This window comes from Schistocerca cancellata, chromosome 11 (genome assembly GCF_023864275.1).
Source record: "Schistocerca cancellata isolate TAMUIC-IGC-003103 chromosome 11, iqSchCanc2.1, whole genome shotgun sequence".
NCBI classification, from domain to species: domain Eukaryota; kingdom Metazoa; phylum Arthropoda; class Insecta; order Orthoptera; family Acrididae; genus Schistocerca; species Schistocerca cancellata.
Window position 1 is genome coordinate 114060647 of NC_064636.1, and position 20582 is coordinate 114081228.

The 20582-nt window shown below is 40.9% G+C and overlaps 1 protein-coding gene across 1 annotated transcript in view; it reads left to right on the forward strand.

The window, feature by feature from the left end:
* LOC126108294 (adenylate cyclase type 5-like) overlaps positions 1-20582 on the forward strand; it is a 693279-nt gene that overhangs the window by 446663 nt on the left and 226034 nt on the right. The window contains exons 7-8 of the mRNA XM_049913517.1: positions 4470-4564; positions 18588-18744. Of these exons, the coding sequence (XP_049769474.1) occupies positions 4470-4564; positions 18588-18744 (252 nt within the window). The remainder of the gene's footprint in view (positions 1-4469; positions 4565-18587; positions 18745-20582) is intronic.

Here is a 20582-nt window from a genome sequence, read left to right on the forward strand (position 1 = left end):
CCCATCGCTGGTGCACTGACTAAACACGGCGTTCAAACTCAGTTAAATCTTGATGACCTGCCATTGTATCAGCAGTAACATACGTGCTGCTGACTGCAGCACCGTATTCCGCCTTTTTACATATCTCTGTATGTTAATACGCATGCCTATACGTTTGTCTGGCTTTTCAGTGTACGTCAGTACATTATGTACACAAACTGACAGAAAAAAAATTGTGACAACTCTCGTATCCTCAGGAGAAGGTTGTGCGACAAGACTGCAATAGTTTTCGCTGTCAAGTTCCAGTGAAATATCGCAACGGAACACAACACACCGGGAAGTTCTGCTTCTATGTGACGTGAACGGACGTATCCGAACCTTCCACCCAGTCCCTCATGGATCAGTCTGGTGCTCAAAATGACAACAATAGTAAAGAAAAGAATTAAAATGCGTTCACAGATAAAGACACTATTCTAACATACAGGGTGTTTCAAAAATGACCGGTATATTTGAAACGGCAATAAAAACTAAACGAGCAGCGATAGAAATACACCGTTTGTTGCAATATGCTTGGGACAACAGTACATATTCAGGCGGACAAACTTTCGAAATTACAGTAGTTACAATTTTCAACAACAGATGGCGCTGCAAGTGATGTGAAAGATATAGAAGACAACGCAGTCTGTGGGTGCGCCATTCTGTACGTCGTCTTTCTGCTGTAAGCGTGTGCTGTTCACAACGTGCAATTGTGCTGTAGACAACATGGTTTATTCCTTAGAACAGAGGATTTTTCTGGTGTTGGAATTCCACCGCCTAGAACAGTGTTGTTGCAACAAGACGAAGTTTTCAACGGAGGTTTAATGTAACCAAAGGACCGAAAAGCGATACAATAAAGGATCTGTTTGAAAAATTTCAGCGGACTGGGAACGTGACGGATGAACGTGCTGGAAAGGTAGGGTGACCGCATACAGCAACCACAGAGGGCAACGCGCAGCTAGTGCAGCAGGTGATCCGACAGCGGCCTCGGGTTTCCGTTCGCCGTGTTGCAGCTGCGGTCCAAATGACGCCTACGTCCACGTATCGTCTCGTGCGCCAGAGTTTACACCTCTATCCGTACAAAATTCAAACGCGGCAACCCCTCAGCGCCGCTACCATTGCTGCACGAGAGACATTCGCTAACGATATAGTGCACAGGACTGATGACGGCGATATGCATGTGGGCAGCATTTGGTTTACTGACGAAGCTTATTTTTACCTGGACGGCTTCGTCAATAAACAGAACTGGCGCATATGGGGAACCGAAAAGCCCCATGTTGCAGTCCCATCGTCCCTGCATCCTCAAAAAGTACTGGTCTGGGCCGCCATTTCTTCCAAAGGAATCATTGGCCCATTTTTCAGATCCGAAACGATTACTGCATCACGCTATCTGGACATTCTTCGTGAATTTGTGGCGGTACAAACTGCCTTAGACGACACTGCGAACACCTCGTGGTTTATGCAAGATGGTGCCCGGCCACATCGCACGGCCGACGTCTTTAATTTCCTGAATGAATATTTCGATGATCGTGTGATTGCTTTGGGCTATCCGAAACATACAGGAGGCGGCGTGGATTGGCCTCCCTATTCGCCAGACATGAACCCCTGTGACTTCTTTCTGTGGGGACACCTGAAAGACCAGGTGTACCGCCAGAATCCAGAAACAAGTGAACAGCTGAAGCAGTACATCTCATCGGCATGTGAAGCCATTCCGCCAGACACGTTGTCAAAGGTTTCGGGTAATTTCATTCAGAGACTACGCCATATTATTGCTACGCATGGTGGATGTGTGGAAATTATTGTACTATAGAGTTTCCCAGACCGCAGCGCCATCTGTTGTTGAAAATTGTAACTACTGTAATTTCGAAAGTATGTCTGCCTGAAAATGTACTGTTGTCCCAAGCATATTGCAACAAACGGTGTATTTCTATCGCTGCTCGTTTAGTTTTTATTGCCGTTTCAAATATACCGGTCATTTTTTAAACACCCTGTACTACCGTTTGAAAGGTGATCACGTTCACAAATGAAAGATACTGCAGTAAGCAGTCCCGTTATTCAAAGAGAATTGAAACTACCCTAACCGAACATTGTTCCAAGTCGTAATGAAATTATTATTAGAATTTGCATTGAAAACATCGAAGAATCAATCTGTTTCTTCAATTTCATCGCAGACGTGTCGCTTGGAGAATACTAGAAACTTCTCCTCCACCTCTCCCCTCCACCTCTCCCCCCACCAATTCGTAAAGGAATCAAATTCGCATGTAGAAAACACCTCCGTTTTAAGAAAACTAGTTTGTCACCCATCTCAATGTTTATGACGCCACATCTCCTGATGTGTATCTCGTACAATGGTATACATTTGCATGTACATTCACCGGGATACATGAGTGGCTTATCAAAACTGGACAAGTCCAAAATTGCATTTTTTTCAGGAATAAAAAGGAACTTTCCACCACTAAACTGAAGCATGAAAAGCGTCCAAGCGATATTCATAGCGTGTTAAAAAGGAACACCATTTTCACTAATGTTGGTTTTAAGTCTGCAGTCATAATTCATTCTTAAGGAGCATTTTTTTCTTCGGATTTGCCCACTATTTGTAGAAAACGAAAAAAGATAGCTGTAGCTGAAGCAGGCGCGATGGACCCAGGGCAAAGAGGGGTCCAGTGAAATCACAGCCAGCTGCTTCGCTATATAACGGGGAGGCCACGGCTACACAGCTATGATTTACCACTTGAGAAAGGCCGGGGAGAGCTCTGTTGAAAGCTCATGGGATTATAGTCACCTGACGTGGCTGGAAGCCCAAGAAGATTTTCTTAATTTATATACCCACGAGATAATGCAAGTATTTCATTTGTTTTGCTGTTGTTTTGGTCTCCAATTGGAACACTCGATTGATGCAGCTTTCCATGCTGCTCCATCCTGTGCAAGCCTCTTCTTATCTGAATAACTACTGCAACCTACCTCCTTCTGAATCTGCTTAATATATTCATCTCTTTGTCCCCCTCTATGATTTTTATTCCCCACACTTCAATCCAGTACTAAATTGGCGGTCCCTTGATGCCTCAGAATGTGACGAATCAACCGATTCCATCTTCTACTCAAGCTGTTACACAAGTTTGTTATCTCCCAATTGTGTTCAGTACCTTCTCATTAGTTACATGATCAACTCATCTAATTTTCAGCATCCTTTTGTATCACTACATTTCGAAAGCTTCTGTTCTCTTCTTGTCTAACCTGTTTATCACTTTTATTCATCAAATAAACAATGTTTTCAGCCTTCAGTTGCAAGGTAATTTTACTCGTTTACCTAGGTTTCGATTCCAGTAATGGAATCTTCTTCAGAACAACAATGAAATTATTTTGTGAGCCAAACACTTTCAGCAAAGACTTCCTGACCCTTAAATCTGTGTTCAACGTTGACAAATTTGTCTTCTTCACGCTTTTATTGCCATTACCAGCGCATATTTTTATATCCTCTCTACTTCGACCATCATCAGTTATTTTACTGCCTAATAGCAAAACTTATCTACTACTTTAAGTGTCTTGTTTCCTAATCTAATCCCCTCAGCGTGACCTGATTTAATTCGACTACATTTCACTATCCCTGATTTGCTTTTTTCGATTTCATCCTCCTTCCAAAACAATTTCTGAAACGTTCAACTCTTCTTCCATGTCCTACACTGTCTAGTAGAGAATTACAATGTCGTCAGCAACCTTCAAGTTTTTATACCTTCTTCCTGAACTTTAATTCCTATTCCAAATTTTTCTTTTAATCAATCGTTTATTTTAAATTTTGAGTTTACTAGTCTCGTGATAACCTTGATGCTGCTACTCGACACTCCAGGGAGAACTCTGGTCTATGGCTACGCTTTGGATGATGTCCTTTACGGTGAAGGGATGCATACCATATGTGGCCCATGCATGATGGTGTACTAGCACACTTTCCTATCACTGTTTGGCAATATATAGCAAAAATCGTAGACAACAAGTGTGTTGGTCATGGTTTGCCCATACCATGGGCACGCAGGTTCCCAAGACTTGAAACCTGTTGGATTTTTTTTTTTTTTGTGGGGATATTTAAAGGCTTTGGTGTATTTCAACCCTGTTGATATTGTCAGTGAACACCGGGAACCCATTATTGATGGTTGTCAATGCATTCAGAATAGCCCTAAGGTTTTTGAACGTTTGCAAGTAAGATCACGAGACATGCTGAAGCATTCTTTCACAGCAACGGTGGTCGGTCATAAGTAACACTTGATGTAATGTGATTGGCCTCAAGTGCACATCTGAGGTTTGGATCCTTGGAGATGCTGGTTTTATTGTGGTTGTTATAGTAATTGTTTTTATTTGGCTGTTCTTTAATTCAAGAAAGTGTGTTTTTATGCACTTCATGACAACGTATGAATTGGAAATATGTAAATTGTAATCCTGAATGAACGGATTTCGTGTTTCAGGTAAAACGGCCGAACCACACGTTCTCGATGAACGGCAGCGTGTCGAAGGAGATGCGGATGATGGGACACGGGTCACAGTCCGGCAAGTACTCAAAGTAAGTACACACAATAAGGTCTACCAACTGAGGCAATCCCTGTAAGTCTCAAACACGCATGGAATCTCGTAATAGCGGAGCGTTAGTCCTAACGTTCTCAGTTAAATTAACCAGAATCAGGTTAACAGGTGTTAACTATAGTGACACGAGGCTAACCGAGTTTCTCGTAATAAGAGGAGACACTGTTTTTCGAGAAAAAAATTTAAACAAAAACAATCTAGAATAGCATTTAACTTGTTAAAATTTGAAATTTAATAATTTAATAATTTAATAATAATTGAAATTTAATAATAATGGTTGCGAAGTGGTACTATCATGATCAGACCATTAAAACTCTTTGGGAAGAGTAACACAAAGTTTCGGAGGACAAGGAATAGATACAAATAAAAATAATGTAACTAAATTAAATAATTTACATTAGTTTTATTCTTTGCATTTATACCTCAGTCTTCTCCTTTGAAACAATGAATTACCATTCTCACAGAGTTTTAATTGTGTAATTTAAATTAGTTACATTAGTTACATTATTTGCATTTATACTTAAGTCTTGTCCGCTGGAACTTTGTATTACTCCTCTTGCATAGTTTTATTGGTCTGATGATGATCGAACACTATCAAAACCAGTCACCTGATTATTCAGTTTTAATTTCTAACATTTTACAATATTCAGTTTTATAATAATCAAAAGGTTTTATTCTAAATTTTGACCGCTGTTTCTCAGGAACAATGTTCCAAACCAAACTGTCTTTGTAGATTAAGCGATTAGATACGGTCTTTTATTTTTTATGTTATTACGATACAATCACATGAGATCATTCCACAATGCTGTAACGGGTATGCGCTAACCAGAGGTTTATCTTTACACCGTTAGTATGTAAAAAGATGACACAAAAATTATTACAGTATCTATAAAATCTGCGGAGTAACTATCTACAAGGGTCATTCAATAATTAAAGAGACAAACTGATCGGGAAAAAACTGTCAGCAGGACAAGTTTGGTACTTTTACGGCTTTAAGTTGGCATCACTGGGATGGGCCCTGATCAGCTGATGTATCAAAAAAATGGCTCTGAGCAATATGCGACTTAACGTCTGAGGTGATCAGTTGCCTAGAACTTAGAACTAATTAAGCCTAACGAACCTAAGGACATCACACACATCCATGCCCGAGGCAGGATTCGAACCTGCGACCGTAGCGTTCGCTAGGCTCCAGACTGTAGCGCCTAGAACCGCACGGCCACTCCGGCCGACGCTGATGTATCAACATTGTTTTGTTCATAACCTCGAAAATACTTTTGATGATGGCGAGTCCTCTTGAAACGTCCACATTAGTTGACGACGTACTGTCATTCGTTTTTCACTTGCTGAAGGCGAGAAACCAGTGAATATAAAGTGTAGAATGTCTAAAGTTTATGGTGAAGGTTGTAAGAAGCGTGCAAATTTTTACAAGTGGGTAGAGCAGTTCAAAAATGGTCGCGACTCAATGACTGACGAACACCGTTCTGATCGATGTGTTGCAGTTTCAAGTCCCTCTCTTGAAAGTTCTTGAAAGGAGGATATAAGATGAACATCAACAAAAGCAAAACGAGGATAATGGAATGTAGTCGAATTAAGTCGGGTGATGTTGAGGGTATTAGATTAGGAAATGAGACACTTAAAGTAGTAAAGGAGTTTTGCTATTTGGGGAGCAAAATAACTGATGATGGTCGAAGTAGAGAGGATATAAAATGTAGACTGGCAATGGCAAGGAAAGCGTTTCTGAAGAAGAGAAATTTGTTAACATCAAGTATAGATTTAAGTGTCAGGAAGTCATTTCTGAAAGTATTTGTATGGAGTGTAGCCATGTATGGAAGTGAAACATGGACGATAAATAGTTTGGACAAGAAGAGAATAGAAGCTTTCGAAATGTGGTGCTACAGAAGAATGCTGAAGATTAGATGGGTAGATCACATAACTAATGAAGAAGTATTGAATAGGATTGGGGAGAAGAGAAGTTTGTGGCACAACTTGACCAGAAGAAGGGATCGGCTGGTAGGACATGTTCTGAGGCATCAAGGGATCACCAATTTAGTGTTGGAGGGCAGCGTGGAGGGTAAAAATCGTAGGGGGAGACCAAGAGATGAATACACTAAGCAGATTCAGAAGGATGTAGGTTGCAGTAGGTACTGGGAGATGAAGAAACTTGCACAGGATAGAGTAGCATGGAGAGCTGCATCAAACCAGTCTCAGGACTGAGGATCACAACAACAACAACAACTCTTGAAAGTCGAATTGATGACATTATTCGTGCCAGCCACCGTGTGACAGTGGAAATGATAGTTGATAAGGTTCAAGTTAGTACTGGTATAGTTCATAACATTATCTGTAACAAGCTGAAGTGCCGCAAAACATGTACAAGATGTGTCCCAAAGGAGTTGACACGGCTACACAAAGAAACAAGATTGAGAGTGAGCACTTCCTCAACAAAATTTTAACTTCTAATGAAACTTGGGTTCATATTATGAGGCAGATTAAAAAAGACAAAGCATGGAGCGGAAGCTCACCAACTCACCTGTCAAGAAAACATTCAAAAGCCAGGCATTAGCAGGAAAGGTCATGTCGACGGTGTTTTGGGATGCCGAAAGTCAGTCTTTTTGTGATTATCTCGAATAGTATCGTACAATGCACAACCAGTACCACTCGGATTCGCTTTTAATTAAGGTGAAGCCAGCCATGAAAGAGAAACGTCGAGGATCTCAGTGGAGAGGTGTGGTTCTCCAGCAAGAGAACCCACGTCCTCATATTGCTCACCGAAACCCGTGAAACCATCGACAAAATGGGCTGGAAAGTAGTGCCTCATCCCCCTTACAGCCCTAATTTAGCACCTAGTGATTTTGATTTGTTTGGTGCTCTGAAGGAGGCATTACTTGGGACGAGGTTCCAGGACAACGAGTACGTGATAAAGTTTGTGGAAAATTGGTTCAAACATCAAGATAAAGAGTTTTTGCAGCCGGAATAAAAAAAGTTTGTAGTCCATTGGAACAACTGGATAAATGTTCAAATGGATTATGACGAAAAGTAGAAAAAGTATTGTTTTGTAAAAATAAACGCTTTTTTCTGCAGACGAATTTGTCTCTTTAATTATTGAACGACCTTCGTACCTAATGATTTGATTTGAAAAACAACATACCGCAAGCGGTTCCCATTGTGTTGTCAACAGTACTGAAGACAACAGAAGGTTGATGGTGAGTTTGCTTTGATGATCAGAAATCATTACTTTGTTTAATTATACGTGTCTACAGGGAGACTTGCACACTGTAAGTACTAAAGTCTAGCAGACAGTGTTGCAACAATCTTCAATGGGTAAATGACTACGCACAAAGCAGCGTTCTAGTGTAAAGAAGACTGAAATTAGAGCTTCAGGCTATAGGAAGGATAATTACAATTCTTCTGTGTTTGGTTTTAACTTCACATGCAGTAACGAAGCTGTTCTCTTTTCCAAATGAAAAGCAACCCACGACTAAGTGGACTGCTTGGACCGCGGCACTGAAGAGGAATACAGCTGATCGTAAGCAACTGATTTCTTCAAAACATTGTCGCGTTTCTAGTCGTCATTTAGTAAATGGTGTGCCCACAAGAGAACCTGACAGCCTAGCATATGTACCAGGATTGCACATAGCATCAAAATTATGTCGAATGATGGTTGCAGCGGATGAAACAACTACGAGACAGGACAATTATGAATGAAGATATTATATTCATTTTATTCAACAGAATCTATTAACAACTGTTTCACAATACAGTTGGGTACAACCGTAGCTTTACTTCCACATTCTTCTCGTAATATGTCAGAAAAGGTGCTCTCGACGTCTTTACCCTCTCAAACTTCTCTCGTTTATTAAGACATGGTGATCCATTGCTACACATTTATTAGATTGTGTGTGCTTTTTGCAGCGAAGCAGCACAATACGGAAATATGTTTACATCGTCCCTATTGGCCTGCTTTACACTGACATTCACTTTGCATCACATTTCTGTCACAGCGTATCTGAAAAAAAAAACGAGATATTGGGTGTGCCACTTATTAGCATCACACCTGCATTCTAAGCTAAAAATATGCGATGTACATGTACAGAAAAACAAATGATTGCAATTTGAGATTAACTGGGTGATTTATTCAGGATCGATGATTTATTCAGGAGAAAGAGCGTCACAAATTGACCTAGTCAGTAAAGAGTTGGTCCACCTCTGGCTCTTATGCAATCAGTTCTTCGGCTTGGTATTCAGTGATAGAGTTATTGGCTGTTCCCCTGAGAGATGTCATTCCAGGTCCTGTTCAAATGGCACGCTAGATCGTCAGAACCACAAGGTGGTAGAAGGGCCCTGCCCGTAATGCTCCAACTGTTCTCATTTTGGGAGACATGCGACCTTGCTGGCAAGGTAGCGTTTGAGAAGAACGAAGAACAGCAGTAGAAACTCTCGCCATCCGCTCTAGGGCATTATCATACTGAAATTAAATGCCTAGATAGCTTTCCATGAAGGCAACAAAACATGGCATAGAGTACGGTCGATGTACCGCCGTGCTGTAAGGGTTCTGCAAGTGACAATCAAAAGGGTCACGCCCTGAAAGAAATGGCACCGCAGACTATCACTCCTGGTTGTGAGGCAGTATGGCGGGCGACAGTCAGGTGCTGCCCGGAGCGTCTCCAGACACGTCTTCAGCCTGGAGTCTCATTGCTGCAGTAGAACTGTCTTCAGTGATGTCCCACCTCGAAACGACCCTCGACGGCCAGCGAGTTCATGTCTGGAGAGGTCCTGAACAGCAGTAGGATACCAACCTGAGTGTTGCTCGCCATAGAGTGTGACAACAGGGATTGTTGCTCTGGTGTGCCACCCCTTTAGGCTGTCATCTGTGGCATCATTACACCACAGCCGTACTTCGTCGATATTCTATGCCCCGTTCATTTGTGCCTCATGGGACAAACCATCCTGGGCTAATACACTCCTGGAAATGGAAAAAAGAACACATTGACACCGGTGTGTCAGACCCACCATGCTTGCTCCGGACACTGCGAGAGGGCTGTACAAGCAATGATCACACGCACGGCACAGCGGACACACCAGGAACCGCGGTGTTGGCCGTCGAATGGCGCTAGCTGCGCAGCATTTGTGCACCGCCGCCGTCAGTGTCAGCCAGTTTGCCGTGGCATACGGAGCTCCATCGCAGTCTTTAACACTGGTAGCATGCCGCGACAGCGTGGACGTGAACCGTATGTGCAGTTGACGGACTTTGAGCGAGGGCGTATAGTGGGCATGCGCGAGGCCGGGTGGACGTACCGCCGAATTGCTCAACACGTGGGGCGTGAGGTCTCCACAGTACATCGATGTTGTCGCCAGTGGTCGGCGGAAGGTGCACGTGCCCGTCGACCTGGGACCGGACCGCAGCGACGCACGGATGCACGCCAAGACCGTAGGATCCTACGCAGTGCCGTAGGGGACCGCACCGCCACTTCCCAGCAAATTAGGGACACTGTTGCTCCTTGGGTATCGGCGAGGACCATTCGCAACCGTCTCCATGAAGCTGGGCTACGGTCCCGCACACCGTTAGGCCGTCTTCCGCTCACGCCCCAACATCGTGCAGCCCGCCTCCAGTGGTGTCGCGACAGGCGTGAATGGAGGGACGAATGGAGACGTGTCGTCTTCAGCGATGAGAGTCGCTTCTGCCTCGGTGCCAATGATGGTCGTATGCGTGTTTGGCGCCGTGCAGGTGAGCGCCACAATCAGGACTGCATACGACCGAGGCACACAGGGCCAACACCCGGCATCATGGTGTGGGGAGCGATCTCCTACACTGGCCGTACACCACTGGTGATCGTCGAGGGGACACTGAATAGTGCACGGTACATCCAAACCGTCATCGAACCCATCGTTCTACCATTCCTAGACCGGCAAGGGAACTTGCTGTTCCAACAGGACAATGCACGTCCGCATGTATCCCGTGCCATCCAACGTGCTCTAGAAGGTGTAAGTCAACTTCCCTGGCCAGCAAGATCTCCGGATCTGTCCCCCATTGAGCATGTTTGGGACTGGATGAAGCGTCGTCTCACGTGGTCTGCACGTCCAGCACGAACGCTGGTCCAACTGAGGCGCCAGGTGGAAATGGCATGGCAAGCCGTTCCACAGGACTACATCCAGCATCTCTACGATCGTCTCCATGGGAGAATAGCAGCGTGCATTGCTGCGAAAGGTGGATATACACTGTACTAGTGCCGACATTGTGCATGCTCTGTTGCCTGTGTCTATGTGCCTGTGGTTCTGTCAGTGTGATCATGTTATGTATCTGACCCCAGGAATGTGTCAATAAAGTTTCCCCTTCCTGGGACAATGAATTCACGGTGTTCTTATTTCAATTTCCAGGAGTGTATTTCAACAAGATAATGCCCGCCCACACTCCTTGTCTTCGTTCTTGCTGATCTGGTACCATATCCCCCCGGAGGATGTGTAACAACTCCATCAATCTATGCCAAGCCGAATAACTACTGACATAAGGGCCACAGGTGGATCAACCCAATTATTGACTTGCTCAATCTGTGAAATCCTTTCTATTCAATTAATTATTCAATTTTTCTGAAATTGTACTCATTTTTTTCTGTACATGTACATCATACTACTGATATTCATGCCATTTGGGTAATTCCTCGGTGGTGCGCCATTCTTTTTTGTCTTAGAGTCTATGACATTCTCACATTACACAGTTTAAAAAGAAACATATTAAACAATTAAAAAACAGATTCGCACTACTTACTTTTGATTTCAACCGCGTAACGATGCTGATTAACGTTACTTAATCCCTTCCGAACACTTCCTCCCAGAATATTTCGTTAGCTTCAATAACATGGTTACCATTTTGAAGGTCTATGCCTTTCTTTTTAGTAGAAGACCTGAAATACGACAAAGCCCATTTTACATTCAGCAAACCATAAATTAGACATGCAGTATCAGACGCTATAAGCGAGACATGCATTGGAATACAGCTGTCCTCTTAGTCTCTCATTCATAGTCTCCTGATCGTGATGCTAGAGGCCCCTCGTACTCACATTTTCTATAATCGCGAGAGAAACAATCGCTTCAGCAGATTTTGTATTTACAGTAATGAAACATGATTCTGAAATAAAAAAATATTTTTAAAAAGTCCCATAAAGTGGCTCAGGGTGAATAGCTTGTCATAAAAATTATTATATTCAATTGCTATATGCAGCTATTCATTAACTCGTATGCATTTCCTATAGAAATACTAGCAGTGTACACAAACAATGAAGTATGAGAAGTAGTGTCCAGCTTTTTAGAATACAGATGGATCAAAACCTTTATTGAAGAACGCAGAGCCCAATATTAACGAAGCAGCTAACTTTAGCTACATTTGTAGTGCATGTGGTTATTGATATGAGGGAATATGAGTTTTCAAGAACAATAAACAGGACTTAAGAGCAGAGAGAGGAGGAACAGGCGATGCACAGAAATGGTGGAGGAGAAAATGGACGTCGAGTGCGGAAGGAGGAGATGAGTAGAGAGTGGGGGGGGGGGGAGGGACAGTAGATGGACAGGCAGATGGAGATTGAAGTGGTGTTGAGAGGGAGAGGCATGGGTGTGGAAATGGAGAACTGATGCATAGGGAGGGGTAAGGGGAAAGTGGATGTAGAGTGAGGGAAGGCGGCGATGAGGTGGCATTAAGAAATAGTGGGTGGATGAGGAGATGGAGAGAGGGAGGGAGAGAAGGGGTGTACGACGCATATCCACTTCCTATACATATTTAGGAATTGCAAAGTGATATACAGGGTGTGTATATAAGGTGTTTCAGAAATACTTCTACAAAATATGGGTGTAGGTTCCTTACAACAAGACAAGTACAACTTTTAATGTAAACATATGTTTGTAAATCGTTTGTTTTCAAGTACTTTTTTTCGTACTGGCCAACTAGCGTCATGTAACATCTTCAATTCCCGTTCTGTCCATGTTGTTGTCTATTTTTCCAGTCCTCCGTCATCTTCTCCCAATGTTGTCTTTCCCTTTCTTCTGCCCATGTTGTTCCTGATTTCTTATTTCTTCTTCACTGAAAGCCTTCTAAATTTAATATTTTACTCTTGAATAGACTACAAACTGTTATTTCAGGCTTTTTGATGTTGTTTCATTCTAGATCTTTACTCACTTTTGTAATCCATGCTGTTGTCGATTTCTTCTTCCAGAAATAAAGGCATATTTGCTTCTTCAGACTACTCCCATTCATTCGGTAAAGCTGTCCAAAAAAAGATTAATCTTCTTTTAGCCTGTACATTTGACGTTTTCCCTATAATTTAGCAGATCTCCTCGTTACCTCTCCTTTTTCAGTCATCTGTAGTCTGTATATAGGTTCCGCCTTTTATACAAAAACTCAGCTGCTTCTTCGTACTCAAGCATGTTTTATTACCCCTGTGCCATCATCGGTTTTGTTTACTGAAAGCTGCAAAATTTCAGGCTGTAACATATAAAAAAGTTACTGCTGAAGACAGTTTTTGTTCGTATTTGTTCTTACCGTATTTTTACATCATATGGTTTTACAGCGACATCTGTATTCTGTCATGCACTAATAGCTTGTCATGTGCAAACCAAACGATGTAAATGTGAACTTTATCAGCGAGTTAACACATCCCTTTTTGTTAAAGAAACGTTTTTTGGTGCGGAAAAATGTTTTGTCTATATATCTGTTATAATTCACGTTTTGTTATGACTGATTCTTCTCCTTTTGCGTCCTCAGGTCACAGCGCACACATAGTAATGAACTTTGTGTAATTTCGGTCTTACAAACACCCTTTCAGTTCGCAAAACATGGTGAGCACTATGTTGTTGTGTTTCTTAACCCCAACGGCGTTCATTTGTTCCCACGAGAATTTGGCGCCGAATTTGAATTTTGTTTACTTTTATATATTTTGCTGATCCGTTGAATTTATCTGTCGGTGTCTTCTGTGTTCAGAGTTTTTTCTGTGTTGTCTGTCCTGTCCTGCTTGAGGTCGCTGTTACTTTCAAATTTTACCTATTCTGCGGACAATTTCGTTATTAGAGATTAGTGTGTGCCATTTCGTTTTGAATGTGTGCTGTTGCACTGTTGCGTGTTGCATGCGGTCGCTGTTTGTATGTTGTGTTGTTCTTATTGACTGTGACAATGGTCTCAGAAGCCAACGTTTATACAGTAATGTTTACCTTGTCTTCCCTGGTTAAAATGGCATAGTTTTGTTTCAGTTTTGGTATTAGTTTGTTGGCTGTGATTTCCTTTCGTGTTTTGTCATCAGATATTATGGTGGATTTGTGTGTCCTGGTTGCCTATGTTATTTCTGCAGCAACTAATTCCCTTGTTAAGTTAGCATTGAAATTTGGTGTACTCTGTCTTTCTTGTTCTTTTACAATGTGTTCAGGTTCTGACAAACGACAACATACTGCTCACCGCGTTTTGGGAAGCGAAAAGTCGTCTGTAAAACCGAAACTACACAAAGTACATTACAATGTGTGCGCTGTGTCCCCAGGACGCAAAAGAAGGATCAGTGGCAGAAAAACGTGACTTATAACAACTATATACAGAAAGCATTTTGCCACACCAAAATCAGGTTTTTTTAAAAAATCAAGTAATGTGTTAACTCGCTTATGATGTTCACATTTACATCGCTTGGTTTGCAGATCAGTGCAGCCTGCAAAACCACGTGATGTAAAGTCACAGCGAGAAAGAAAAAAACTCTTCAGGCGTCACTTTGTTAGATTAGTTACAACCTAAGACATGTCCGCTTTTTACTGTTTTCAATAGACAAAACCCACTTGTGACGGCACAGATGTGCCGAAACATGTTTCGGTAACCAGAATAAACAGTGTTTTAGCATGAAAGGCAGTACATACGTACAATAATGGTAACTGCAAACAAACAAAAACAGTAGAAGGGCCGCTAGTAGAAAAGATAAATATCAGTAGTTTGTGTTGCACTCATCATTTTTCTTTTTTTTTTTTTTTTAAGTACTTCTAATGAGTCCAGCTTATAGTTCATTCCTAAGGATTCACATCCATACAAAAATTCTGGTCGTACCACTGTGGTGTAGTGTTTTAGTTTTGTTATTGCAAGTATGGATTCTTGTGGTAAATATTCATGTCAAACCAAATGCTATCTCCATTTTGTTAACTCTTACATCTACTGCATATTTTTCTGGTCCATTCTGTTGTGTAGTTTCCCCTAAATACTTGAATTTATTTACTCGCTCTATTTTGCCTATTTGTGTTTCTAAGAATTTTGCTTCCAGCCGAAATTTTGTCGCCAGTTCTATTTCTTCCAAAAGGTTTGTTTGTCAGGGTTATTAATAAATGTATACAATTTAGATGACAAGACCTCTTCAGCGCATAGACCTATGATAAATACCTGATAAATACCCGAAATAAGAGAATCAGAGCTCGCATGCAAAGGTTTAAGCGTTTGTTTTCTCTGTGCGCTCTTCTAGAGTGCAACAGTAGAGAGTTAGCTTCAAGGTTGTTCGATAAATCTTCTGCCAAGCATTTAATTGTGAATTGCAGAATTATCCTCTTCTTGCTTCTTGACACACACGGATTCGACGAATCAGGGACTGCCGCAAACTTTCAAAAACTTCCTGAATGTTTCCAGTCGTTTCGCAGGCTTCCGTGACTAATAGATGAAGAGTTTTTGGATCCCGGTGGTCTTCTGCATAGATAAATTGTTTACAGTGGCTCCCAGAGTTAATTACCCAAAGCTTGGAGATCAAGAGAATGTGCAGACCATGAAACTGGTCCTCCACTACCTGTCCATCTGTTATGGTAGATACCAGCCAGTGCACCTCCACCACTGAGCCGAAAATGTGCTGGAGCTGCATCATGCTTAAACCAAATAATTCTTATTATTTGCAGGGGTACATGTGATTCTAGATGAGGGTGTTCTGAATAATGTTCCTCTAGGCAGCGTCTGTGAGATGTGCTAGGAGAACGTATGGCCTTACCAGGCAGTCATCTACAATTCCAGGCCATGCGTCTTAAACTGTGATCGGTCTATATGTGTTGACTTTTTATTTCATCTCTTCCAAACGTTGTGTTTTCCGTAAATAAAACTGAAGAAACAAACAATGGATTGGCAGTTTGTGCAACGAGCCATAGCCGAAAGTTCTCCCCCGACCGGCAGTCATAAAACTCTGCACATATCATCCATGCTGAACTTGGTGATCTACCACATTTTAGAGCCTTTACCACATTTTAGAGCCACTGGCTCTTCCTCAACAGCCCATAGAATGTGCTGCTTTATGAGCAACATATGGTGTTCCACAATGAAGAGTCTGTGGTGCTACAGTTCCCGTCTGCTCAATATGACAATACATAGCAACAAAGGGTGGATGACCAACGTCGTCTGGTACAGCCGTGCAACCTCGTTTTCATTACCATTCGCACAGCTGTATACAAAAAAATATGTCTGCCTGCTCAAGAAATGAATACGCTACCATGTTTGAATGGAGGACTATCAACTAACACATTACCTGTAGTACATGTTCATAATGGACAAGTTGACGACAGGTGGATAACGAATGTAAACAAAGCTCCCTGTGATACAGCATGAACTAGGATACAATGCATCAAATGAGTGCATAGACAGGTGAAGTTGTTGGTTTGTACCGGAAATTCGTTCAAGATAATCTTTCATTAATAACCCAAAAACGAAGTATTTTCAGACATATGTTTGCATGAACTTTTTTCCTTCTTTTGGTGTAAGGAAGCTGTCCCCAAAGTTTGTAAAAGTATTTTTGAAACACACTGTCTAGGAGTAACTCATCGAGCCAGGCTATTCTTATTCACCTCCAAAAGTGTGCAGTACGAATTATTTACGATATGGAGTCAACTGGCTATTCGGTCTTATGGCTTTGAAGTATTACTTATGCATGAAGACAATACTCAATGCAACTACAGTTGATAAATATAAATTCTATAACTGCCAGAAGCATAAATAATCATCTGTAATAATTCAGTTTAAAATATGCCAGGAGTAGCTTCTGGTGGCCAACTCCTCCTGCTCCATTGTAGAATTCCGTAGTATAACATATATATATATATATATATATATATATATATATATATATATATATATATATATATATATATATATATATATATATAGGTAATAATAGGAAAAAGCGTGGCTGTTATGTAATTTGTGCTTTACTTCATCACAGTAATGTAGATTGTGTAACTAAGCTTTCTAAACATACATGTTATGCAGTTCCATGTAATATGTGTTATCAATGTGTGTTTATATGTTTGTGTCGAGTTTGGTATCAATTCTTAGATAAAAATGTGCTTCAGATTTTTGTACCTATTTCACTTAGCACTTGTGGAAGGAGTATTAACATTTCTTGGACATACTAGGCACACTGGCTGTGGGTAACAGTGTGTCAGTGGAGTAAACTAAATTCTTTAATTGTACACTGTCGAACAGAAAAAGTGAAGCACCCAAGGACAGCACTGCACGACAATGGAAATCCATTCATTTACACTATCAGGTTATGTATATTTACATGGGTAGAAGTACAGTTCCTGAGACTGGTAGAATGTCCACCAGAGTATATTAGTGGTGTTTGTATTCAGTGTTATTACAAAGACTGGTAGGATGCATAGTGGACGACAACATCATCAGATGTTGAGTTATCACTGTGAAGGATACAGAGATGCCACATACTCATATGAGACAGCGTTATCAGCACCTCACCGAATTTCAAAGGGGCCTCATTTTTGGTGTGTATTTGGCGAGCTGGTTGACTCATCCAACATACAGAGCCGTATGACATTTGGATGTGACGTTGGCTTGATGTAGAACAGCATAGGAAATTGAGGGCAGGCATACTTGACAGCAAGATTCTGGTTGACCACATATGACCATCACAATGAAGGACTGCCATAATGTCAAACAAGCATTGTGTTATCCCATTTGCATCAGCACCTTCTATCCAAGCACAATTAATGGACTCTGTGCAACATTTTGTGTTACCCCAGAGCATTGGTTAAATAACAACCATAGTGTCAAATAAACCATAGTCAAATAATAAACCATAGTCAAATAATAAACCATAGTAAAATAATAAACCATAGTAAAATAATAAACCATAGTAAAATAATAAACCATAGTAAAATAATAAACTTATTGATTGGCGACTCCATGTTGTCTTGTGCACTACGACCAGATAACAGGTATACTTCAAAAAAAGAGACAGCATTGGTCATATATTTTTTTACTATCGCAAAATCGATTTTCTGTCACTGAGTGACCATCTTCAGTGCTATATTGTATAACTTAAATTAGGATGCACTGTTGTCACTAAGCTTACGGCAATCAAATACAGTCTATGTGATTGCCGTAAGCTTAGTGACAACAGTTCATCCTAATTTAAGTTATGCAATATAGCAATGAAGATGGTCACTCAGTGACAGAAAATCGATTTTGCGATAGTAAAAAAATATACGACCAATGCTGTCTCTTTTTTCAAAAATAATAAACCATAGTCAAATAATAAAACATAGTCAAATAAATCATAGTGTCAAATAGACATTTAAAAGATTATCAGCAGCTGGAGTAGAGTAATTCCATCACAAGTGTAGGCTGCTTTCAACAACACAACAAAAATAAAAATGGCTGAGCTGGGAATGATACTGTGACCAGGATGCATGGACTGCTTGTGAATGTCACCAAGTTGCGTTCAACAATGAATTACAGTTTGGCATTACCACAGATGACCACTGTCAGTGATTAAGGCAATGACGTGGAAATAAATTCCATTGTTCCAATGTTTTACAGGGGCACAGCAATACTACTACTAGTCTTATGGTAAGAGAACTATCAGGTTTGGATTTGGGTCACAGCTAGTAGTGCTTGACAAAACTGACAGTAAATCACAGGCTTTCCTAATCGCAAAGACTCCTCTTCACGTGATGCACGGAATACAACTGGTAATGTGGGGTGATATGTTTGCTTCTCTGTCGTTGCACAGGCTGGGCTACGGGGAGAGCCTGGAGGAGAAGGACCCAGAGGATGAGGTGAACGAGTACCTGATGAGGGCCATCGACGCGCGCAGCATAGACCGCCTGCGCGCCGAGCACTGCAAGAGTCTGCTGCTTACCTTCCGCAAGGCCGACATAGAGGAGAAGGTACGCCGGCACCGCTCGCTCTGTCCTCTACACAGTGTGTAACAAAACTATAGATACAAAAACACAGAGGAATTACAGATATTGACTGAGAGTGGGCATTGATTTAAACCAATGGGGAAAGCTGAAAACTTGTGCCAGACTGGGATTAGAACCCAGGTCTCCTGCTTACTAGGCAGATGCTCTGACCAGCAAGCAATCTGGCCACAGTGGTGGTCAGGACTGCACAGATTACCCTAAAACGCCTCCCATCAGATCCAAACTCTCATCAGTACTCTACTTGTGTAGTGCCCCTTGCCCATTATCCACTTTACTCGCAGCGTTTCGCCGATTCCTGTAAGAGTTCGAGCCTGGTGAAGATATGATGGGAGGCGTGCTGGGATAGTTCATGCAACTGCGATGACCACTTTGTCTAGATGGGTTAGTGGTGACAGCCTCTCCTTTATATGCAGAATGTCCAGGTTCAGATCCTGAGCCATCACATATTTTCAACTTCCCCCATTGATTTAAGCAGCCAATGTCTGTGACTCCTTTGTAGCTTAACTCATAGTGACTGCTAGATCAAAATTGTGTCTGTTCTTTGAGACATGTCCTAAAGAACAGACATCACATGTATACATACACAAACTTTTGCTTTGTTTAGAGCAGATAAAAACACTTTTTTTCAGGAGAAATCAGTATAACATAAAACTGGTCAATACATATATATATATATATATATTGATATATAGATATATATATATTGATATATAGATATATATATATTGATATATAGATATATATAGATATATATATAGTCCAGTTTTAGATTGATTTCTCCTTAAAAAAGTGTTTTTATCTCTCTCTCTCTCACTCTCTCTCTCTCTCTCTCTCTCTCTCTCTCTCTCTCTCTCTATATATATATATATATATATATATATATATATATATATATATATATATATATATATATATATATATATAAGTGCACTTGTTGAAACGAGATGACAATTAGACAATTCCTCATGCGAATATATATATATATATATATATATATATAGAGAGAGAGAGAGAGAGAGAGAGAGAGAGAGAGAGAGTTTAATTCGCGTGAGGAATTGTCTAATTGTCATCTCGTTTCAACAAGTGCACAGTCCCATGCCCTATTTTCTACATGACTGTGCCCATGTTTGCGATATTTCATAATTTGCTACCGTCAGAGAAGTCATCTGTAGAGTATATAAGGTTGCGAGCAGATTTACCAGCTAAAAACTTTCGAAAGTCAAGGCTGCATAAATATTTCTTTATTTACAAACAACCATATCGACATACTTTGCTGTCATCTTCAGGTCTTTAAAAATATATGTTCTAAAATATGTTTATTTTGAGTTGGACCTCGCGCCAAAGTCCCATGTGGATAAAATGTATCACACTATATAAAGGTCTGTCATAAGTAAAATACATAATATCAAACAACACCTTGTGGCCATGGCTGTGTTGATATATGTAGCACTCACAGATGACTGTTACATTATAAAACCCAGTACACAATAAAAAGCACAGTAGCACACCTGTTAACTTTAATGTTCTAACCAGTGAACGTCCACCTTAGACGGCATATAAGGTCTGTAAATAAAGAAAGATTGATGCGATATTGGCTTTAGAAAGTTTTTACCAAGTAAAACAGATCGCTGCTTCTAATTTCTCACCATGAGAAAGTTCAATCGATTAATTACCATTTATTAAAGAAATGCACACACAGTGGAATACAAAACCTGAATGACAGCTTTAATAACCTCATTTAGAAGAGACACTCAAAGACAACATTTTGCTTACCTCCTATTGTTAAAATTTACACATGTAAT